Below are 24,936 nucleotides of genomic sequence, written 5' to 3'. Positions count from 1 at the left end.
TTTACACAAATTTAGTCATAGAAAAATATGTAAAATAATAAAATCCAGCTGAAAATACGCATTTCCCCCATAGGCTAAAGCATGAAAATGACTAGTGCTATGCAGAAATCTGTCCTCTATTTTCTCAAAAGTTTTTTTTGCCCCATGAAAGGGGCTTTCACTTTTCTGCCTCATTTGCAGAGAACTTTGGAATTTCTTTGGAATTTCTTTTGGTGGAGTTTTTGAGCTCACCTTATCTTTGAAGGGTGGCCGACAGTGCTGTGTGTGGTTTTCTTCTTTCTTTTACACATCTCTCCATCGCTCTGCAGCCTCTCCAGCTGCCCACACTTCCTGATCTGAAAATATCCCATGGGAGGAGTTACTTTAAGGTGTCTTCCCCAGGCTTTAACTGAAGTGTGGGAAGCTGGGGAGGCTGCAGTCCACTGGAGAGATTATTCTACCATAGAAAGATACATACCCCTCAGACACCGGGTAACTAAGGTAAGTACAAGAAACTCCATCCACAAGAATTTCACTGAAATGTTCCTTGCATTTGAAAAGCATTTTCAAAATCAATTTCTTTTCTATCAAATGTGTAAGACATTTTTGGCACAGCGATAGTCCAAACACTTAATCGAAAACGGAAACGCTCTCAGCTGAGCATCTGCAAAATGGAAACAACTGTGATTACTTCACGGGTTTATTGTGAATGTGGGGGAAATTTGCAAAGGACTTCCCATATCATAATGCTATCTACATCATTAATAAGAAAAATATGCCAATGACAACAATAAGATATAAGCCAATGGCAAATTCTCTTTTAAGAATATAAGAACTGCAGAAACAAAATGAAGAATAAATTTGAAACAGAGACAGAAACTAGCACTGCCAAACTGCATTAGACCAGTGACTTATCTAGTCTAAGTGCTTAAAGTGTTTGATATTAAAGCTCAAAGGCAGAAAGTTAGCCTCATTTGGCTGTTACCTGCACTCTCCAAAGGGGGGGCAGGGGCGGGAGGGAGCCTCACCTTGTGAAAGAAAGACTCCAGTGACTTTGGAAGAGGCTTAGATGGGCTTCTTCTCAGGTGGGAAATGATGCCCTGAGCATCTTTTCCCCCAGGGGTTTTTTAGACTTGTCATCTGGCAGTAAAAAAGAAAGTGTTGCCTGATTCATTGGGAATGCCTTTTTAGTCAATTTAAAAAGGCCCAATTAATCAGTGCTTTTAAATTTACTAAAAAGGCATTGACTAAATTGACCCCAAAGGCCTGATTAATCGATGCCTTTTTAGCTGATTATAGGTTGCAGCCTGATCTAAGCACATGCAAACATCATGATTCACTTACAACTATATGGTTTAATGTTTGTAACCTTTGTAAACCACCCAGAGAGCTTTGGCTATGGGGCGGTATAGACATATAATAAATTATAATAACTAAAGTGTGCAAATTAGGGAGGAATGACATGTTATGAGAAACACAGAATTGCTGCCCCAAATGGCAGCCCTGTGTTGCGCTTTCCACACTGCACTCCCCATGTCACATGTACCAAAGCTTATCCCAAGTCCTCTTGTCACCCACCCTGTTGAGCATTTCATCGCCCTCCCCAGTGACAGCCGATGATGTGGAGTGTGGGGGAATTGCAAAAGAATATCATCAGAATATGGTTTCACTACATTTCAGAGGAGGAGGACTTGACATGGGAGTGCTGTGTTACGTTTATGTTTCTATAATGTGAAGTCTCTTAGCGCTGGTTCTTTAGCCCACAATATATTTCTGATGTGATGTTCAGTGTTCAATGATTGGTCTAAAGCGGCCAAGCATCGTGACAAGCTATACTAAAAGTGCATTTGTGTGTATGTGCACGCACATGCGATGAAAAACAGAGCTCCATCATTCAGATACTTTCTCTCTCCGTATGCTTTCTGTCCCATTTACAAGGGGAGGCAGTGAGCTGTTAAGTAGCCATTGATTTAGCTTTCTTCCCCCCTGCTCCCCAGGAAAAACAGCAACAAACATTTTGTTTTTAATTTTCCAAAGTGCTGCAGATGACAGATTCTTTTTTGGCCTGCTCAGGTTTCACTGGTAAACTGATAAATATGGCAAATTAACTAAAACGATTTCACAGGTTTTCAGCTGGAGGCTTATTTTATAGTAGATTAAACATCCAGAGAACTGACTCAGAGCTGTTGTTGCTTTTTAATTTCATTTTTAAATATGTAGCTGCGGATCTGCTCCCCTGTTTTGCAAATGCTGCTGACAGAACTTCAGAAGCAACCAATACTATTTATGGCTGAAAGTGAACGGTGTCACGGTGCCACCTCTAGAGTTCTGACTGGTTCTGACTGAAACCCGGATCGGATTCGCCACCTCACTGACATTGGAGCCACTAGCCTCCACTGACCAGAACCAACCATTCTCCCTTCACATAGGATCTAAACCTCTGGATATCTGGGCAGTCATTTGCTCACTTTAGACCGAGGGATGGAGAGGATTTTCCTCAACTCAGATACCACATTTCTGGTTTTAACCCCCCCCCCCAAAAAAAACTTGCTGATTTCCCTGTTCTTTTGCCTATCTTCTACAAAGCCAGGGCTGGAAAATTGGTATTGTTGGACTAGAACTCTGATCATCCCTGATCATTGGTCATGCCAGCTGGGGCTGATGGGAGTTGGAGTCCAATGACATCTGGAGAGCCACAGCTTCCTCAGCCCTGTACTAAAGGCTTTCCCTTTTTGTTAACACACTGTTGACTTGGTTTGGGGTCGAAACTGGTATTTGGTGGATGTCCGGCTGGGATTCAGCCTGTGCAGCACCACCTGGCTCCAACCAAAGCAGAGACCTGCTGGGAGGCCAGTCACATCCACCAAAGAAGACTTTAGGGGAGGCTGTAGCTCAGGAGTAGGGCACATGCTTTGCATGCGGAAGGTCCCAGGTTCAATTCCTGGCTTCTCCAGGTAGGGTTTGGAAAGAATACTGCCTAAGACCTTGGAGAGCCACTGCCGGTCAGTGCCAACAATACTGGGCTAGATGCACCAATAGTCTGACTCAGTATAAGGCAGCTTCCTACATTTCCAAGCCTCCTTGCACCAATAGGCTAGAACAGGTTATATCACCCAAATTGGAAAGATTCCAGGTCAGACTTCTGCAATGGTCTGAGCAATGGTCAGAATTCCACACTGGGCTTTGCTGTCTCTGAAGGTGATGGGCTGCATTTGCTTTGTTCTCTCTTTTTGCTTTGCCTCACCCCACCTTTCACCTGGCCTTAGCAAGAGGAAGTGGAGATGCTAGCTACCTATAAAAACCTCCAGAGTACTTTCCCAAGCTGTTTGAGATAAGAAAAGGAAGGAAAAGAAAATATGGAGCTAAGAATCACAGAATTCCATATAATGACTTGGATTCCTGCATTGAGGCTCTGACTCAAAAGCTGTCTGACTTGGATTCCTGCATTGAGCAGGGGGTTGGACTCGATGGCCTTGTAGGCCCCTTCCAACCCTACTATTCTATGATTCTGTGTTGCTGGGGATGACTTGAGGTCATTCTTTGTGGATGTAAATATCAGCCAATGACAATTCATCAAGGTACAAAATGATCAGCAAAATGAATATGGCCTGATTCTCGGAGGAAGAAATAGCCAGTAGAAATCCCTCCAGACAAAGCTGACTGAATCAAGCTCATTTACTTAAGAACCTATTCAACTGCATTTCACTGAGAGTCTTGATTCATCTCTCAGATAACATCAACACTAATGCCAATTTAAGGTCTATCTCTTTGGGTGCTTCCAGACAAGGCTTTTATTGTGCAAATGCACTGACTCATTTACAGAATTTTATGGGGGCTCCAGATCATGTTACACTCATAACTAGGGATGTAGGGATTTTGTTACATCCATTCTGTCTGTGATTCATGGATTGTCGGACATCTTTTGATCCATCATCTGCTCAGTAGCAGAACTGGATTTTTTAACCAGAATTGTGTTCTACTTGTGCTAATTCACACTTACACGAATGTGAATTAGTGCTAATGGGAATTAGCACTAATGGGAATTAAGAAAAACCCACCTGCCCTCAGTGAAAAACTGGTCGGCTAGTCCACAGAATCTGCATGACCCAGAAAAAGCTGGTCCACTGTGGAATCTGAGGTCAGATTTATAGAAATCCAAGCTCATTTGAATCTGTTGCAGATTTCTCTGACATCCCTCACATAACTCTCCCGTGTTTCCCCACCACTTCTACCTTTCTTCTTACTGTGGAAAATCCATTAAGGAAGAAAAAAAATGGAATGGCTGCATAATGCCTTCTGATTGCTGGCACTAGAAGTTCTCCATCTGGAAGCACCCTTTGAGATAAAACCTGCATTTGTACACCATGATAATCAATTGCTTATAATGACAGGAGTGAGCCTAATCTCTTCCCAGGTTTGTGGGCTCCCTGTCCCTTCTTCTTCTCTGTCATGGCCACCAGAAGGTGTTTGGAAGCTTTCACCTCCATTTTAGATTAACTGCAGCTTGTTGTTTCATCTGAACCTGACAAACTGTGGCTAATCTTAATTTGTTTGAAGCAATGAACTTCAAACCACGGCTTGTGGAGCTGGCTTGTTTCAGCAAAACATAGTGAAGATTAAGCACAGTTTCGAATCCATCTAGGAGAAAATAAGATTGATAGATCCCTGCCATGCAGTCATTTTCTGATTTTGCAGAAAGCTTGAAGAAAAGATTTTGAAATTTTTAAAGGAACAAAGTGCTGAGTTGGAAATAGTAATTAAATGCCATATGTTAGCACTAACACATAGGGAAAAAGTTGCTAATTAATTCAGGCAGCATTAGATCTGGGTGTGACATGGACAGATTGTATGCTAGGGTGTTTGGGTTTTTTTTTGCAGTCTTACAAAGAGGGATTTAAAATGTCTTCCTTTCTCACCCCTTGCTTCTTTTTTCTAATTTTTTTTTTAAAAAACCTGTTAACTCTTTCCTTATGAGTACAAGTGACTGACAGCAACACTCACATGTACAAATAGATGTAAAGCACTGTCTACTCACTTAAGGATTTTAGGATAAAAACAGTTATAGAAAAGTTAATCCAAAATTGCAAATGCAAAGATCGTAATATTTTGGTTTTACCACAAAGGCCCACAAAGTAGCTCACAAAATGGAGAAAAAGGCATTAAAATATAAGAATAATTTTCAAACAATTACGCTTTCAAACAGCCAATAAAACGTTCAAACAATCAACGACTGGAATGATGTGTTATCTATTCTAAGCTTTGGAGAAGTGTATTTGAAAATCGCCATATTAAAAAAATAAATACGGATGAAATCCTGGGCATGTTTAGACAGAAAAACATCCTACAACTCCCAGCATTCCTCAGCCAGCCATGGGGAATGCTAGGAGTTGTAGGACCTTTTTCTGTCTAAACATGCACAGGATTACACCCTAAGTAAACATGTTTCCAACATTGTGTTTACTGAGGGCACAAATAGACAAGATGGTGTTAAAAAAAATACAGGGGAGAAGGTAACTGTTTTCCATCTGTGCTGTCCTCTCAGGCAAAACTGACCTCCTGACAATGCTATTTGCCCTGTGTGGAAAAGTTACGGGTAACATATGGGTACCTCTATGTTTTCCCATTAATCAAGTAAATGGTACAAGTATAAAGGGCTTACCCCCTCCCCCACAGCCATGGTCCTGATCCACACACAACCCACCCCATGGCTGCAATTCAGTTTGTGAGCCGGTGTGGTTCGGTAGTTACACCTGGACTTCTTGGACTTGGACATCCTCACCCAGCTTTGAAGGTTGCCGGCCCTGTCACTATCTCTTAACTTAACCTAGCTTACATGGTTGTTATTTATTTACTTATTTAGCATACGGCACACATCGCCAGGGAGTCTACAATGTTTTTACACGGTAGATGTTCTGGCGCCGGTAGTTGTTAGTCTTTGTTGCACTGATGCACCACAAGAGGGCGAGCTAGCTTTGCATCAGCTGGCCAGGAGCGTTCTTAGGGAAGTCGGCTCATCCGGGCTTTTTCTCCACTGCTCCTCTGCCGAATCGCGTCCAGGCAGATCCAGCGCCGGTTCCTGCTCCCTGCATAGAGTGCTGCCAACGTTTCCCCCCACTGAAATGGGGGTACTTATTTATCCACAACATGGTTGTTGTAAGGATAAAATGGAATGGTGGGAGGGTGAACCATGTATGCTGCCTTGAGTGTCTTGGGGGAAGGGTGGGCTATAGAATAAATTAGAATGAAAAAAGAAATCTGATCATAGATTTCCCAACATCTTGTTTAGTTCTCCTCTCGATAATATGAATGTGTATGTGTGGGTGCAGAGGGGAGGTACTTACAGGGGAGAACTGGCGGGCAGAAGGCAGGTCCCTGAGAATGTCCCCTCCCTGATGTCATTCCCCCTCTTCAGGGCTGGCCTAAGACATTTTGCTGCCTGAGGCAAAAGCCAAGATGGTGCCCCCTTCCATGTACAGAAGCTGACTGGGTGGTTGGATCTTACTTTAAGACTGGTTATGGGATAGCCTTCTCCACTGTATGGCACACCTGTGGGCAGCAGGTTAGTTTAGGGGTTGCAGGATGGGTTGTGTGGCACCCAGAACAACAGAGAGGAATGACTAGGGTTGAGTTTCAGGAGAAAGACCTGTGGGACTGCTACCACGGCCTCCCAGGTTCTGCTGTCTGAGGTGATTCCTCACTCAGCCTAATGGCATGGCTGGCCTGCCCCTCTTCCCCAGCTGGGCTCACATTTGGAGGAATTTTATGAAATACTTGACAATATTTGACCATTGTTGAAGAACAAGATAGTCAACTGGCAATGTTTGATTTGTCAGTTGACCATCGTCGCAAACATACAAGCACAAACTGTTTGGAAAACAAATTTTAGACCAATTTTAGCTTGCTGTTGTCGTCGTTGATCAAGCACTTTTCATAAAACGACAGGACAATGTTTTTGTTTTCCTCTGAACTTGACCGAATCCATGGAGCGAATGAACAAAAGGAAGAACAAAGAAGCAAAGAAAAGCCCTCTATCTCTGTGGAGAGATTTATGGCCCAGTCATCATTTACATTTGCAGGTATTGAAATCTCTAAGTGCATGGCTTCTGCCCTGATTACTAATTAATGAGGAGCAAAGTTGCCTGCTGGAAGGAAACAGCGATGATTATTTCTGCCAGGTGGGAAAAGCAAACTTCTTGCAATCTAAGAAGGCAGGAGATTTCTTTGACATGCCCCTTAGCAAATTATAGGAATCAAGGGGCCAAGCAGGGCTGGATAAAAAACCTAACACACCAAGGTGGCCGTGCCTCTTCTTGCGGAGGCCTGCTTGGAACAATTCAGTCCCATTTAAGTGTGCCACATGTTTTGCATGTCACAGCAATGCCTCTAAATCAACAAAGCTGACTCTAGAAAGAAGACCAAGTGCTCCAGTGTCTATTCCAGATCATGATGTCACAGTTGGGCAGAAGACCCAAGGCAAAGCAAGTCCATGGGAGGGAGTAGCAGAGGGCAGAGTCCCGGACCCAAGAAACAGGCCCAGGCTCACAGCTTCTATGCTGGTTAGACTGGCCACATCTTGCTGTGTCCCTCCCTCCACCCCACCAGTATCTAGATGGTTCTTTTTCATGGCTTGGCTGATTTCCCTGCAATTGTTCTGGCCAGAGCTTAGAAGTGCTAGACAGGCTGAGCTAGGCTGCCAATCAGCCAATATTTTACTAGCAGTAAAACAGTGTTATGCAGTGGAGGCTGGTGGGGTGGTGAATCCATTCTGGGTTTCAGTCACAACCAGTCAGAACTCTAAAGGAGCTATCCAAGGTTCAGAACCCCTTTGGGAGATAGGGTTCAGGACTTTGGATAGCTCCTTTAGGGTTCTGACTGATTCTGACTGAAACCCAGGGTGGATTCACTGCCCCACTGACATAGGACCCACCAGCCTCCACTGGTGTTATGTCAGGTAACTAGTACTGGGTTCTACAAAGCCAATGAACTCTAAAGCAGGGGAGAACAGAAGGTAGATCTCCAGCTGTTTTGGACTTCAGCTCCTGGAAACCCCTGACACAGGGCCAGCCCTACCATTAGGCAGAGTGAAATGATTGCCCCAAGCAGTAGATGCAGGGTGGGGGTGGGGCAGCAGTGGTAGCCTTCGAGGTGCTCCTTCTGAACTCCCCAGCTCTTTGCATCTGTTGGAGGCAAGAGCTGTGCATGCAATGCCACCTGTCCTGGACACCCTAAACTAGCCTCCTGCCTCAGGTGTGGTGGAAGACATTATTCCATCCCAAGTGTTGAAGTATGTTTCAACTACCAGTACAGGCAATGTCTGCACATGGAACAGGGAGGGTGCACCATCTTGTCCTTCACCTCAGGCAACAACTATCTTGGGCTGTCTGCCCTGCCAGCATAGCCAGTGGTCAGGAATGCTGGGAGTCGAAGTTGGAAAAAAATGGAGATCCATTTTCTGCCCTCCCTGGCAATAGAGCCTTCCTCTGGAGTAAAATTGCAGCTGCTCTCAAAGATTCTCTAACAGTGCTAGAAGGTCAGCCACTAGTTGGTTAAAGAGCAGAAATGAACAGCATGCCAGGAGATGAAAAGCAACAGGTTGGCCTTGAAAGGGTACTTCATATTTGTGCTTTTCAGGTGCACTTAAATATTTCCATTCATTCTGCACAATATAGCTTTTTAAAAGCAAAAAACAAAAAACACCAATGAATGAACAAAACCTTACAGATTCTACCAGGTTTTGCCCACACATCATCTCTTATCCAATCAGATTCTGCTCTGCCTCTGCCTCTGACCATCAAATTTCCCCGTGGTTCTGTTCATACGACAAACAGTTTTGAAATCAAAAGTTGTCAATGGAAACAATTAAGACCCTGGTTAATTGGTCATCTTCTTTCCACTATATTTTCAAAACAGATTGTTATTAACATCTAGTTTCTAGGGATGGACGAAAGTCTCTTACCTGTCCTCGAAGCTTGCTTCGCGGTGGGGGGAGGCGCTTCGCTTCTCCCCCCGAAGTTCATGTGAGGGGGGGGAGGCGCCCTGCCTCGCTTGGCCAAAATTCAGGCCGGGCAGGAGGCGCCCCATCCCTCGCCGGCGAAATTCAGGCCGGGTAGAAGCGCCCCGTCTACCCGGCTGCGAAAAAACAAACAAACAAAAAAACACCCCCGTGATAGGCTACGTAACAATTAACGTAGCCTGTCACGGCTAGATTTCCAAAGTCAGCCGTGATTAGGGATGGCGGAGAATTTCTCCCCGAAACTTCGGGGGGCTGAGCGCCAACGTGTTCGGCCCCCCGAACAAGTTTCGGGGAGAAATCCTCCGAACCCCCCCGCACCCCGCACCCCCCCCGGGACGGGACTTACCTTCACCGAATGTCCCTCCCGGTGGCGGGTCCGGCCGGCGGTTCGGCGGGTGTTTGAGCGGGGCGGGAGTGGCAGCCGGTCTTTCGACCGGCTGCCGCCGCCGCCATTGCAATCAAAGAAAAAAAAAAAAACGCCCCCTGATAGGCTACGTGACGATTCACGTAGCCTATCACGGGTGACTTAAAAAAAAAAAAAGCGCGTACGGATAATGGCGGCCCCCATAGGGAGCCGCCATTCCCGTTCCTTATTTGGTCGCTGTAGTCTACGTAAACATTTACGTAGACTACAGCGACTAAATAAGGAACGCGAATGGTGGCTCCCTATGGGGGCCGCCATTAGCGTACGCGCTTTTTTTTTTTTAAAGTCACCCGTGATAGGCTACGTGACAATTGATGTAGCCTATCATGGCTGACTTTGCAGATCTAGTCGTGATAGGCTACGTTAATCATCATGTAGCCTATCAGGGGGCGTTTGTTTTTTGTTTTTTAAAACTTTCGCGTTCGCGGCCGGGCAAGGGAAGCCTCCTCCCCGGCCTGAATTTCAGCTGGGGCGAGGCGGGAAGCCTCCCCCCCCAGCCTGAACTTCGCGGGGGGAGCAGCGAAGCGCCTCCCCCCCACCGCGAACGTCCTTCGATGACAGGTAAGGGACTTTCGTCCACCCCTAGCTGTGATAGGCTATGTAAATTGTTACGTAGCCTATCACGGGTGACTTTGGGGAAAAAAAAAAGCGCGTACGCAAATGGCAGCCCCCATAGGGAGCCGCCATTTGCGTTCCTTATTTGGTCCCTGTAGTCTACGTAAAGATTTACATAGACTACGGCGAAAATAAGGGCAACGCAAATAGCTCCCTATGGGGGCCGCCATTTGCGTATGCACTTTTATTTATTTTTTTTCAAAGTCACCCGTGATAGGCTACGTGATGATTAACGTAGCCTATTACGGCTGACTTTGGAGATCTAGCCGTGATAGGCTACGTTAATCATTACGTAGCCTGTCATGGTTTTTTTTTTTTTTTTTTTTTACTGCACTTGTAATGGCGGCGGCGGCAGCCGGTCAAAAGACTGGCTGCCGCCCCCGCCCCTGACGAAGACCCGACGAACCGCTGCTGGGACCCGCCGCCGGGAGGGACATTCATGAAAGGTAAGTCCCATCCTGGGGGGTGGCGGATAATTTCACCGCCGATTTCGGGGGGCCGAATGCATTGGCACTGGGCCCCCCAAAGTTTCGGGGAGAAATTCTCCCCCATCCCTACAGTTTCTCAGATACATCTTGGAAGTCCATGACTAGCAGACTGTTGCATTAGCATTCATATGTTCTGCATGGCCATGGATACAACTCATCACTGAGAATGGGAACAATTCATTTCTCTGAATTTTTCCTCCTTCTGCATGCATGATAAATGGGAGTTCACTGAAGCTCAATGTTTTCCGTAGACCTGTCACAGCAGCATGGAAGGGTCCATCAAGAATGCAATGAGACAAAAAAATGTATGACATCCTGTTGTTTTCTTTCAAACAATAAGAGATGGTGACATTTATGTACGAAACTGGTTAATCACCTACCATTGGACTTTTCACTGTCTGCCGGTTTCATCTGAATGGGATGATGCATCTAGAAACAACAGACAACAACAACAAAGAAGAAAGTAAAGTAGGTTGGAGTGATACAATCAAGTACAGTTCATTTTTTCCATTTGCTTTGGATATGCCATAGCTATTGGGGGAGTTATGCAGGACATTATCAGTATTTAACAAGGAAGGGTTGTAGCAGCAGAAGACACCCGTTTCAGCTCAGTCAGTCCTTGCGCCAAACTATGATGTCCTGCAAATATCTTGGATCATAGGTAGCAGGGCTAGGAAAGAACCATTATTTACAATGTAATCTTATTTACCTAGATGGGCCAGAGATCCAATCCACAGTAAGCCTATATTACTTAACAGGCTGGCAATCCAAAAGACATCAGTTCCGAACACCATCAAGCTTTTCAACTGGCAGGAAACATGAGCAGTTTGGCTTTACAGTAGCAAGCTTTCTAAAAAGCCAAATTATCACGCCCACAGGGCTCAACAGATCCAGTTTCAGAACTCTTAGGGCACAATCCTATTAAAATAGATGTCAGCCTCAGGAAGGTGGACAGATCACAGAGCGGGTGGACAGAGCACAGAGGGGATCCTCTCCTTTGTGATCCAACAGCCCTGGATGTGTGGCTAAACATCCATTTTCACAAAGCCGTGGCTTTGGGGAGGGAAGGGGCCCGGAGACTCGATAAGAAGCTATCTAAAATGGTTTCCGTGGTCTCCTCCCCTCCCCACCCCCAGGACCACCCCCTTTCACCCTCTCTGTGTTCTTATGAGCATGGAAAAACCACATCAGCTACAAGGGGGCAGGGGCGGGGAGCGTGGTTTCTGAAAACCAAGGTTGCTCAGGTTGGACAACCTTGGTTTCCAGAAACCGAAAAATCCTATGGCTGTCTAGACAGTGTCTAGTGGTCATAGGATTGCTCTCCTATTATTGTTGCTATTACATACTGAGGGTCAATACTGGGCCTATTTGCACAAGCAAATTGGCATCTTAGGAATGCAGATTGAGGGGGCCTGAATAGATTTCAGCATGTACCAAGGTGCCTTTATGATTCACTGGTTTGTCAGCCACTCAATGATCCATTGGCTACTTTGGTTTAGATGTTTTGGAACACTCCTAAAATAGTCCCATTTTGGAAGAAAGGAAGTCAAGGATCATATTAACTTGGTCTTATCATCCTAGTAACCCTTAGGGTGGCCATTTGTCCTACTTTACACTCCTCTACTGAAGGGCTGTCAAGTCCAGGTCTGGTTTAAAGATAAAGAACCAGCAGAGTGTGCAGGCACATAAGTCACCTGGTCACAGTCTTCCCCATTACGGTATGATGCGGTGATGCAGTTATTTAATATCACAGTAGCTATTTCTAAATGTTTGTCTATGCATATAAATTTGTAGATGCACATTTGTAGATGTGAATCTGGGACCTCTCTTTTTTGGGTGATCTCCCCCCCCCCCGCCTTTCTGGCAATTTGTAAGTAGCCTCCCGAATGTTCTTTTACCTTCGAAAACCCATTTTTGAACAAATGAAACCTTCTTTAATTTTCCAAGGGAAAAAAGACTGGTTGCCAGGGCATCCTTAATAGCTGAAAGAATCAAAGTGCAGAACTGGAAAGCTAAATTCAGGCCAGATATAAACAGGGGCAGCACCAGGGGGCAGCATTATAGATCAGGCCCAACCTCCCAGAATTCCCGCCTCTTGTGCCCCATGCCTTACTTCTTATCCTTGATGTTGCTGCCTGCCCACCTGTCCCCATTATGGAAGTGAGGAGTGCCAGAAGCAGGAGAAGAAGAAGCAGCATTTGCTCAACCTGCACTCTCCCTTTGGGCAACAGTGTGGATTGGCCTCAAGGGAAGAGGGCATGCAAATGGAAAGCAGCAACAGCAGCAGCAGCAAGGAGAAGGCGTGCCCAGATGTCACTTAAGGAGGAGGCCCGCTGAGGACATCTTGCCCAATAACCTCCAAAACCTGGAGCCAACATTGGAAATATATCTGTGGATTTGTTAGATCTAGATTTCAAAGTTGGGGGCGGGGGTGGGGGGCGAACAGCTTTATAACAGAAGAATCTCTCCAAGACCTGACTGAATATGGCACCTATTCTTAATATTATTGGCAACATAATCTAGGTAGATCTATGGAATCAACTCCCTTTTCCTTTCTTGGGTAGCACGTGGCCCTCAGCTTAAAAGTACCCTGCAAGCAATCACTTTGGATCTCTGGCAAGAGTGATCTGTCTCTCTCTGTCAGCCTGCTGGGTGGAGAAGAAGAGGAGGGGGGGTGGAAAAAAGAGAGAAAAAAAGGTGTCCCCACCCATTGTTGGTTCTGGCTCCACTCACTGTTGGTTTTGCCCCCCCCCCCCAGCATCTGACCCCCAACAGATTATTTGGGTGGCCAATTGTGCATCACCCAAAAAAGAGGATGAAAGAGGACACACGTTTGTTTAAATCTGTGAATGTAATTTATATGTATAGATGCCAATTTAGAAATAATTCTTATAATTTAAATGGTAATACACTACATCTCACCATAATGGGGAAGACTGGAACCAGGTGACCAGTGCATCTTGCTCAATCTGCTGTCCGGGTGCTGTTGATCGGCAGCTTCAAGGTGCAGTTTTCCCTTTTGATGGTTTGCAACCTTTAAGATGGACTTAGACAGGACAGTCCTTCAGTCAGAGGATGCCTTCAAAATAGAGGACAGTCCTCTGGCAGCCCTTCAAATAAAGGACTGTCCTCTGTAAAAAAGGATACCTGGCCAACCTGTAGGAATGTGGTTTTCAACAGGAAAACTGCTCCCTACCCATTTTAAATGGAGGGACACAAACAAAGGAGCAATGGTGTTGATTTTGAGGGCATTGACTTCTTATAGACTCCCCCACCCCAGGTTTGAATGAGAGTGCTGAGCACCCAGGTACCCAGCACAACCACTGGCCGAAACCAGACCATCAGAATCAGGTCAGGGTGTTAACTAATGTTTACTAATATTTTGAAGCATATTTTGTCACAAGATCACCACGATGAGGAATGACAGATATTTCTTGTAACAAAGGATAACGAAATGATAATTAACAGAAATTGACATGGTACAAATGAAAGACGATCATGATAAACGAAGAAATGAATTTGATAACTTAGACAAGAAAAGATCTAAGATGACACATGTGGATAATCACAACGAATATGATTAACGATACAGAGGTTACACTTAGAGAACAAGAACGAGATTGCCACTGTAGAATTTCAAAGATTAGAGTAGATTAGATCTTGACCAAACTGAGACAAGCATAGCTTATTGGTTCCATTGTACGGATACTACTAGAATGAGGGAGTCAGTTCTGAAAGTGGGTATCCAACTAGTGGTCTGTCTGCCCTATTTAACGGCAAATGCCACAAATATAATTAGAACTCCACCCCCTTGCCAAGGTGTCAACTGATTATCAGTCAACTGACAACATGAATAGGTCTAACTTTAGCTTGGCCTCGAACCCATATTGGGATCATTGATTAGCCATAGATTGATCTAAATGCCAACTGAATATTTACCTCTCCTGCAGTTTTGAGCTTGATACTGAAACCTCTGTAACATTTAGAGTAGCTAGGGAAATTGTATATGTTTTCTTTTCTGAATATGACTCAACTTTCTCTGTCTCCCATATTCAAGCCTTTTTTTAATAATATGTGCAACAGAGTCAGGGAAATTCTATGAAACCACCAGGTGGCCAGTATCACATTTAAAGGGCTGTTACCCTGCATGTCCGTACATGGGCTGGCAGATCATGTATGGACCTTTTAAATGTACTGCTGGCTGAATGGAGCATCTTTAAGGGAAAGGGCTTTCTACCTGTGCAACATGCACTTTGGCATTGCCTCTAAATTCTCTCTCTATTTCTTTACATAAGAGGATTCGCATTACAAGCTCCCTTAACCTTCACAATCACCAATTGATAAGTTAACTGCCTTTAACATTGGATTCAATAAAACATGTGCCATTGAGAACTCAATGTAGGCTTTTACAGAGTCACTGGTTCACGTCTTATTATTAAACCCACAGGTGACCTCTAGAGACTGCAGCCATGACAGTACATATTCTACGTGCTCTGGCAATAAAATATTTAAGAGTGCGAAGCAGGGGGACAGGCGCCAAAGAGAAAAGGAGGGTCAAAAGAATCTAAGAAAGGTGTGCAATGAATAAGAAAATTAACAGGGCAGAGCGCAAAGGGGATAACTCCCTGCTTTACTTGTGCTCTGAACTAAGCAACGGGGAAATAATCCAAGCATTTTATATCCTTCCTGTCTTACCGGAGGCTATAAAATAATAAAATAGTCCTCTACTTTCCCCTGGTCCTCCAAAAAGCGATTACAGATGATATAAAATGGGCTTCAGATTAGATGCCAACAACCAGAAGCGTGTCACAGAGATATCACATCTTATCAAAGAAGCAGTTATTGTAGTTCTACATCGTAAAGCAATACACTTATGGTTATCTCTCCAGGTAAGTGATTTTTCAATACGCAATGCTGTCATGCTAAAAACAGCCGAAAATGGGCTCTCCCCAGCTGGCCCATGCCTGCCAACTGTGTCTCGCAGAGGGTTTTGCTTACAGAGACAGTGCGGTCTCTGTTGCAATGATATGGTACCCAAGGAGAACACAAGAGCACTATGTGCGTCAGGGCATATTCCCAAATGTACCCTTTGGGATAGATGATATCCTTAAGCAGTGGAGGCTGGTGGCTCCAATGTTAGTGTGATGATGAATCTGCTCCGGGTTTCAGGCAGTACCAGTCAGATCTCTAAAGGAGCTCTCCAAGGTGCTTCTTCTGAAATCCAGAGCAGATTCACCACCCCACTGACACTGGAGCCACCAGCCTCTGCTGCCCGTAAGTGTCAGGACTGGCCCTGCTTCTAAGCTAGTTCAGCCAGCCATGCACAAGTCCTTCTGAAAAAATTATTTTAAAACACACACACCTCTGGACTGCATTTCTGCAGGACTGAAAAGAACGGACTCTGCTGGTCTCTTCTAAGAGGGATATGGATGCTGGAACTGGCATGCAAACTTCTTAAAACAGGTTGAGGGAGACATATGTTCTCCTGGATACAGAGAAGATCCAGGCAAAGGAAGATCCTCCTTTTATTTACAGTTTTAAGTTGCCTCTTGGTCTAGAGCAGCTTTCCCCAACCTGGTGCTCTAGACATTTTAGACTCATCACTATTTGCCCTCTTTGGCTTTGCGTAAGGCTTCTTATGGTCCTTAATTTCAAATATGCCCTCAAAATATCTAGATGGACATTATCATAGAATCCCAGTAGAACAACGGCCTCAGACAGCTTTGGCTATTGGGTGGTATAGAAATGAAATGAAATAAATAAATATTTGTGGAGCTATTTATTTATTTATTTATGACATTTTTATCCAGGCTTTTTTCTCCTTAAGGAACCCAAGGTGGTGTACGTACTCCTCCTCCTCCTCTCCATTCTATCCTCACAACAACAACCCTGTGAGGTAGGTTGAGCTGAGAGTCTGTGACTGGCCCAAAGCCACCCAGTGAGCTTCATGGCCAAGTGAGGGCTAGAACCTGGTTCTCCCAACTCCCAGTCTAACACTCTAGCCACTACACCACACTGGCAATAGAACACTTATGTCCCCATATTCTCTGCTGTGATATTGATGAGGAACCCAGAAAGAAATTCTTTGCACATTTGCTAGTCAGCGTGTCTCACTGGGATGAGACATTTGGAGCCAGTGACTCAGTGAGATACGAGCCATTTTTGGCTGAAAGGTGAGATGTAAAATCCATAAAGAAAGGAATATGTTACATCGACAATTTTACATGAGTTTTACAACAGTTGACGAAGCCCCTTCTTATACTGTAATACCCAGTTTCCTTCAGGTAATTAGTACTTGTGGCTGACTTTGATGACTTGGGGACAATCCTATGCACGTTTAGACAGAGAAAAGGCCTACAATTCCCAGCATGCCCCAGCCAGAAAGGCTGGCTGGGGCATGCTGGGAATTGTAGGCCTTTTCTCTGTCTAAACGTGCATAGGATTGAGTCCTTGGTCTCTTTAATATGACTTTACTATGACAAGTTGTACTCATTATCCATTTTATGATAATGCTTGCTGTAATATTTGCAGTTTTGCAATGTCCAAATTTTGGGGTGGATTGGAACATTAAAAATTAAAAACCTTTGAGAGGGAATTCAGAAGAGGGACACTGCAGAAAATGCTTTGCTCTTTTTTGCCATTAGTGGAGCCCGGAAATGTCTAAACAGATGGAGCAAGGCCCTATTACATGATTTAAAGTACCCGTGTGTGTGTGTGTGTGTGTTTATATTATGCTCCCTAAGCTAGAGGGTGATCTGTGGGTGAGCCTCCACACGGTGGCAGCAGGAGGCTATGTGGGTCAAGAAAAGGCATTCATGAACTGAATGGGTCCTATGGGATGTATGTTGCCAAACCCTGTTTTAGGTATTTAAAGCTGTAAAGCACTTATTTAACATCAATACCTTCACTGATGATGCTCATTTGGGAAAATAATGTATTGTTTCTTTGACAGAAAACAAGCAGGGTGAAGTATGTATGTGAAGTATGTAGAAGAAAATACAGCATATTATGCTCCCTGCGCTAAAGACTGATAGGGTGGCCAGTCACGCATCACCAAAAACAGAGGGCAATGATTTGCATAAAATGTACATACGCTCGCTTACGTCGATATAGATGCAAATTTGGAAATACTTACTATAAATTGAATAGAAATACAATATATCGCATCATAATGGTAAAGACTGCGACCAGGTGACCTGTGTGCCTGCTCAGCCTGCTGTGGACCCTGTGTCAGTGGGCAAGTAACCACATGGTGGCAGCATGGGGCTGTACAGGGCAGGGGCATCATCAGCACAGGTTTAGGCAACCTCCTGCCCTCCAAATGTTTGGGACTACACCTCCCATACACCCCAGTTAGCATGGCCAACGGTCAGGCGTTATGGGAGCTGTAGTCCAAAACGTCCGGAAGGCACTATGTTGCCTGCCCCTGCATTAGCTGGCTGGATGGGGCCTTTGTGTATATGTTGCCCATCCCTGTTTTAGGGCTTTAAAGCTGCAAAGCACTCATTTCAAGAGCAATAGCTTTGCGAGTGAAAGGAGGGGTGAGGAAATGAGGAGATGAGACACAGATATGGTATTAAACTGGGCCTCATTTATTGATAGATCTGCAAAGGGGGAAAACTTGAGAAGGCATCTCATCTACGCCAGGCAGTCAATTGGGCGAGACATTCCATGCCTGCGGAGTGGCGTCTGTGACATTGCCACCCCTCAGCTTGCCCCATTTGGGAAAGGGAGGCCTTCCCATGTCACCCTCTCAAGGGCCGCAAAACTCCGAGTGGGTGAGGTGAGTTGGCCTCAAAGGTAATCCTTATCTCCCAGCTGGGTCTGCAAAACCTGGAGCTGGAAGCCTCAGCCATTACTTGTCACTGAAACAGTGCCTCTGAATGCTCGCCAACCCCACTCCCACTAAAGATGCCAGCACATACCTGCCCACCTGTCAAATGTGACTGAATTAGCCAAACTGTAACCAACCAGATTAACCTAAAACATACTCCCGAATCCCACGTGCAGTGTGAAGTAGGCGAAAAGACACATAGCCCATGCCAATAAGACCATGAGCCCAAAACTCCAACTCGGCCCCCAAAAGGGCGACTGGCAAAAGCCTACACTGCATACAGAGAGGGAGCTTCACTTCCAAGAGGCTGAAGGGAGGGGCCCCGCAGGCCAAAAACAACTCACGAGCCCCTCCCTCCTCCAATGGCGCCACGCCAAGAACACCAATAGCGTTCACTCTCGCCTCCTCCCACTCCCCCTGCAATGGCTTCCCCCACGCCCAGCCAAGCTGGGCGTGGTTTACACCATTTGCATCAGTATAATGGTCATTTAGGAAAATCATGTGCTGTTCTGATCATATGATGGGGTGGGTGAGCCATTTTTTTTCAGGCACAGACACACACACAAAGAAAGAATAAAAAATATGGCAAGAAAATCAGATTAACCTGGTGGAATTCTATCTGGGAATTTGGAGTCTGACATGGTGATTAAGTCATCATTTCCATGAGATTGCTCTAATCAGCTGTCAGATAACATTCCACAACCCCATCTGTAACTTGGCATCCAAGATATTCAGTCTTCTGTATACAAAGCAAGCACTGCGCACAGAGGCCTGCATGCAGCCTAGCATTTATCAGAGTAATTCGATTTGATTATCTTCTGTGGTTCCACAGGGTGCAGTGATGGGAACTCACTGCTTGATTTCCCGTTTTTTTGTCCCTCCAACCTTAAAAGCAGTCTCTGGAAAAACAAAATGACAACCTCAAATCAGCAATCTTAAAGCAGTTGTGTCCATTGGGACTCTTTTATCAGGCAAGCAAAAATGCGCATGCCAGCCTGCCAACTTTGCAAATGCCATGGTGGGAATGGTATGCCAATGTGAGTGCCCACAAGTCAACACCTGGGTAGGGATGGGTAAGAAATTCACTTTGTTGAGGGGTGTGGGTTTTTTTTGTTTTAGATATCGAATTTGCAACCCCAAATTCTTTCACTGTGCTGAGACAATGTTGCATTCTGAAATCCTGACGTTTGCGAGCTTTCTTATGCAGCTTGTGACATGGGAAAATGTGCATATTAGGGAAAAATGTGCACAAAACATGCATATTTGAGAAAAGTGCACACAACATTGCACTTCAGCAATGAAAAACATGTACGTTTAAAAATGCGCACAAAACGTATACACTACTGTGTACATTGGGAAAATGCTCACAAAAAAGTAAGAATTTCTGTATGGATTTTAAAAAATAACAAAATTGTAAACACGTGTGGAAACAGGACAGAATGAGCTTGACTTGACAAAAAGCTGACCACCACAGCAAGACTGAGACTGACAGATCTGTCTATCCCCCTACAGCAGGATTTGAAGAAGGAACCCTGATCAGCACTAGTTATGAGCCAACTCCTCTCAGCATGAAAAGAACAACTCAAGTCCAAGAAAGTTCAGGAAAAAACCAAACAGCTAAAGGGTACTCCATTCCACCCCCATTTTCCAGAGCAAAATAGCCTTAAACCTTGAGATGTGGAAGATGATAATCAGTAGAGGGGAGAGCTAACTAGAGACAGGAGAGGTGATGCTGTCCTCTCCTTAATTCATGCCCCTGAATACCTGTGGGCTGTGGCTGGGGAACAGGACAGGGCAATTGCCCTCGTGTCTTGCTTGTGGGCTTCCCAGAGGTATTTAAGCAAAGACTGCATGGCCATCCATCAGGGAGGCTCAAGCTACATCCTGCACCGGGATGTATGAGAACTTCATTTTGATGTGTTTTTAACTCTGATTTGCCCTAAATGCAAATGGGAGCACAATTTTTGGAGAAACCTCGCACATCTGAGCTTGTGTTCTAGAAAATCATGCACTTTTAAAATGCGCATTTAAAAAAAACAAATGATGCATTTTCATGCTTTTGTCTGCTAAGTGTGTATGTATGCATGCATGTATGTATTTATGACATTTATATCCTGCCTTTTTTCCCCCTTAAGGAACCCAAGGTGGTGTCCGTACTCCTTCTCCTCTCCATTCTATCCTCACAACAACAACCCTGTTGAAGCAGGTTGGGCTGAGAGTCTGTGGCTTGGCCAAAGTCACCCAGTGAGCTTCCATGGCCGAGTGGGGACTAGAACCCGGATCTCCTGACTCCCAGTCCAACACCCTAGCCACCACACCACACAGGCTTAGGTGCGCACTTTAAAAAAAAGCATGCTGAAAATGCACAATTTCCCCGTTCGAATGGAAAGAAAAACAGATTGCAATTGAAAATGGGAATGAGGCTATCTGAGCTTCAAGATGGAGCTCAAAGAATCTCAGGGAGGCTGGACATTGCTGATTCTCCCATCCCTAAATTTCTATACTGCAGATCCTGCATTGAGTATAGGTTGAACAGATGACCTCCAAGGTCCTTTCCAAGTCTATGATTCTCACTTTGGGAAACAGGATGCTGGAGTAGAAAAGCCTTTGGTATGGTCCAGCAGGGCTCCTCTTACACTCCTGAGCATACATTGGACAGTAGGCCAGGTTCTTGATATTAAATTTAAGGCTAGACCAAAATCCCTCCCCCCTACACACACTTTGCAACCCCATTCACAGACGTGAGGTAGGGGCATTTTGGTGATTTTTTTGGAAGAGGCCAAACAGGGGGCAAATTGGTGTTCTTACCAGACATAGCATCGTTGCAGGGCATCTTGGGAGAAAAAGAATGGTCAATGCAGGCTGCTTGGAGGAAGAACCTCACCACTGCAAAAACAGGCAGCCATGGTGAAAGAGGCAGAAAGGGAGCCCTGATTTGTCTCCCTCTTTTGCCCACACCCACTCAAGCACACACAATTCAAGCAGAGGGTTCTTCCATGGGAAGTTTTGGCTGAGCCCTAGTTTTATACCCCTGTTCCTTTTGGGCACCAAAAGAGAGCTCCAAGGCCTGAACATATGTTATTCCATGTTGCTCACCAGTGCCAGCTCCAGGTTTTGGAAGGCCCTTGGCCCTGGGAAGGCCACCCCCAAAGGGCCCCCGCTTCCTGCCATTGTCACCAGCTGCTATTGCTCCTCAGCCTCTTTCTCATCTTTGCTACTGCTTGCTTGCTTGACAGGCAGGGAGCCGGTGAGCAAGGAGGTCATGGAATCTACTGCTTCTCTTTCTCACCACCACCATTCTCTGGATCAGAGCAAGAAGCAGGTAAACAAGCAGGCTGCAATGGTGAAAAGGAGGATCAAGTATTGGGAGCTCTTGCCAGTGGGTCCTCAGCACATACCTGACCATGCCTACCCTTGATGCCGGCCCTGTTGCCCACCAAGGTTGGCCCAGGCTTGAGATCACGAGGTTCCTGATTCCATTCATGGAGTCCCTAACATCTTTGTTCATAGAATCATAGGGTTGGAAGGGGCCTACAAGACCATCGAGTCCAACCCCCTGCTCAGTGCAGGAAGCCTGATTCCCAGGCAGTCTCTCATCCAAGTACTAACCAGGGCTGACCCTGCTTAGCTTCCGAGATCAGATGAGATCAGGCACATCCAGCCCTTTGCATCACTTTAAGAAGCAGGAATATGAAAATGTAGGTGAATTTCTAATGTATATAATTTTCACAGGTGGCACAAATCCAGCTCATTTTGGTTTACATTATGGCTTCCTTGGTGCAGAGTTTTAATTTAAATTTTTAATGCCTTGTGTCCTTAGTAAGGTGCCTTGATCTTATGCCACCTTGCTATGGATGTAGAACTAAAACCTCTGCTATGTGTTTAGCAGCATCAGCCCAGCCAGGAGGGTGGCCTGGGCTTCAGAGATTATTAAGCACCAAATCCCTGTCACAATAGAGAACATTATTTTCTATCCGAAACAAGCTTGCAGCACAATTGAACAAGGTGCTTCTTTTAGAAGGAAAACGAGGTGGGTGGGGGGGAGGAGAAAAATTGTTGAAATACAAAGGCTTTTGGAAACTGTCCAAGTCTGCCATTTGCTGCATGCTGTATTTCCATTTGGTTCTAATTTGAATTAAATTGAACATTAACTTGACTGAATTAAAAACAACAACCACCGCACATCCACAGCATCACAATATTGCACTTTGAAATAAAGCGGCGATCGAATTCAAATGCACATTTTGCTGTAAACACCATACTTTGCTCCTCATGTATTTGTTGACATTTCCCATTGGATAAACATCCCTGCTGTCTCATTAACCATCTTGTTAAGCTTTTTTTGGAATTAAAAATAAATAAACAAGCCAGCAAGGACATATTAATGCCAGTCTGCACTGTTTCAAAGGCGATCGGGCTCGGGACTGATCCATTCACAATCACAAGGCACCTTTTTGATGGCTTCCATAACCGGAAGGCCAAATAGTTGAGGCTGTGTGTGCACTATGCCCTAAAAAGTTTTATGTATAGAAATACTGCAGGAAAGTGATCCAGATTCTGTGACTACAAAAGCTGAATTCTATGCCCTGTATAAATTGTACTATTTTGCATGTTTTGCATCGTGCAGGGCAACGGAATCCTGCCCTCTCAGACCACTGAAACTCTTATTCAGCAACCTCTGTGGCTTCTGTGATCTCATTAAGCAGTGACACACGTGCTTTATAGAATATCTTTGCAGTCGGAAGGCCCAGAAACTTGGGGCAGTGTGTCCAACTGTGTCATTCTGCTAGCACAAATGATGTTGCACAGACAGCTGGCCAGTGGAAACCAGGTTCTGAACTATGCGTAAGAGGACAATCCAACTAATGTTATGTTTGTGCAAGAGCAGTTGCACAAACAGCAGGTTGCACAAGTGCAATGTGCGAGCAGTTATGCAATGGAAAGGTTCGGCAGAGCTGCCTGAGTGCTATTTGAGTTTGCAGAATGACACCACTGGATACTGCTCTGGATTCAACCACCCAAAACAAGTGAATGTGTAAAGAACTCCAGTAGCGGGACCCAGGCGCCTTGCTCTGTGCCCCTTTAGCACCACGCTGCAGGAAGGCACAGGGTAGGATCCCAGATACCACCACAGCAGGGTCAGGACATACAGGGGCCAGTCAGGTTCCACTGGATCCGACTGAGGCTGGTGACTCGGGCTTGGCTCTTTAGTCTGAGGAACTCATCATTCAGGAACAGACTGCGCTCTCCAACTCCATGCAGCTGCCTACCTCCTTCACTGCTCCCTGACTCACATCAGACTGCTGGCCCTGGCAGAAATCTGAGTATCTCAAGAAAATGAATTCTGTGTCCAATGCCACATGCATATTTTTCTGCACTCGCAGAGAATCGTGGCATAAACACAGCTCTGTGGCTAGCCCTTTTGCAAGTCACAGAAATGAAGAGCTGGAAGGAAGTAAAATGGCTTGAGTACAACACTACACAGCCATGTAATGGCCCTGTGTCGGGGCTGTTGCTTAGTGTAAAGCTCATAAGCACCTGCTTTGCATACAGAAAGTCCCAGGTTCAATCCCTGGCACTTCCAGGTAGGGCTAGAAAAACATGCTGCCTGAAAACCTGGGGAGCTGCCTGTCATTGTCAACAGTACCGGGCTAGATGGACCCATGGTCTGATTTAGTATAAGGCATCTTCCCATGTTCCAGTCAGCCTGTACAATACTGCCTATGTATCTATCTGTCGCTACACCACATTGTTAGGTAGAGGAGACCTAGCTATCCCAGTTGATATCTGGGTCTCTAAAGGCTCTCTTACAATCAGACATATAAATGGTAGCTCACTTCAGGTTGTTACTCTCCATCTGTCACCACACCTTGGGCTTATTATCACTGGGAAGGGATCACCTGGGAGTTTTTGCCACTGTCTTTTGCTCATTATCTAGGTTAGGTAACAAGCCGCGAATGGAGCGGCAAACAAGGGTCAGCAAAATGTTGATCAGGACTTCCGAGTGTCAGAGAGATCCTGTTGTAAACACAGTGGCCCATATTACAAGCTCTTATAGGGAGCAGGCGCCTAAAAACAGTGCTTCTGAGCAGACCAGGTAATTGACCCCATGGGCCCTGGTTACGTGTAGTGGAAGCAAGTAACAGGTATTACTTGCAGAGAAGTGTTCTGAGTTTGGAGACAGGGCCAACTATGCTGAACATCATTGCACTTTGCTTTGTGTGTGGCTTTTTTGGATAACACATCCACTGTGTCAATAAGCCTTTATCCCATCCTGACAGTGAGCAGGAGCATATGGAGAAAGATGAGGCTCTGGGGGTGTGGGTCAGCCTCAGGGAATCAGGGATAAGCAAAGGGTCACAGCCACAAATTCGTCAGTCAGCCAGGAGAGGAACTGGCAGGTAGGGTGAGACTGGAGCAGCAGAGTCAAGAGTGAAAAGCCTGGAGGCAGTGGTTCTAATGGGCAAACCTCACTGAAATCAATGGGAACTGCCCAATAGTGTGGTAGGACTGGTCAGGCCTAGATCAAGGATGTAAGTGACTTGCTGTGCCTAGGTCCAAGTCCAGTGTGTGTTCTCTCTAG

General features: G+C 45.3%; 1 protein-coding gene across 26 annotated transcripts in view; it reads right to left on the bottom strand.

The window, feature by feature from the left end:
- The window catches only part of CELF2 (CUGBP Elav-like family member 2), a 684,791-nt gene that overhangs the window by 85,881 nt on the left and 573,974 nt on the right, over positions 1-24,936 (bottom strand). For all 26 annotated transcript variants that reach the window (XM_084809113.1, XM_084809111.1, XM_084809117.1 and 23 more), the window contains one exon: positions 10,900-10,948. In XM_084809113.1, coding sequence (XP_084665239.1) covers positions 10,900-10,948 — 49 coding nt within the window. The remainder of the gene's footprint in view (positions 1-10,899; positions 10,949-24,936) is intronic.

Source organism: Heloderma suspectum, chromosome 7 (assembly GCF_057233095.1).
Source record: "Heloderma suspectum isolate Gila_16-S chromosome 7, 16-S_ref, whole genome shotgun sequence".
Lineage (NCBI taxonomy): Eukaryota > Metazoa > Chordata > Lepidosauria > Squamata > Helodermatidae > Heloderma > Heloderma suspectum.
The sequence above is the reverse complement of the archived record's forward strand: the minus strand, read 5'-3'. Positions and strand labels throughout refer to the sequence as shown.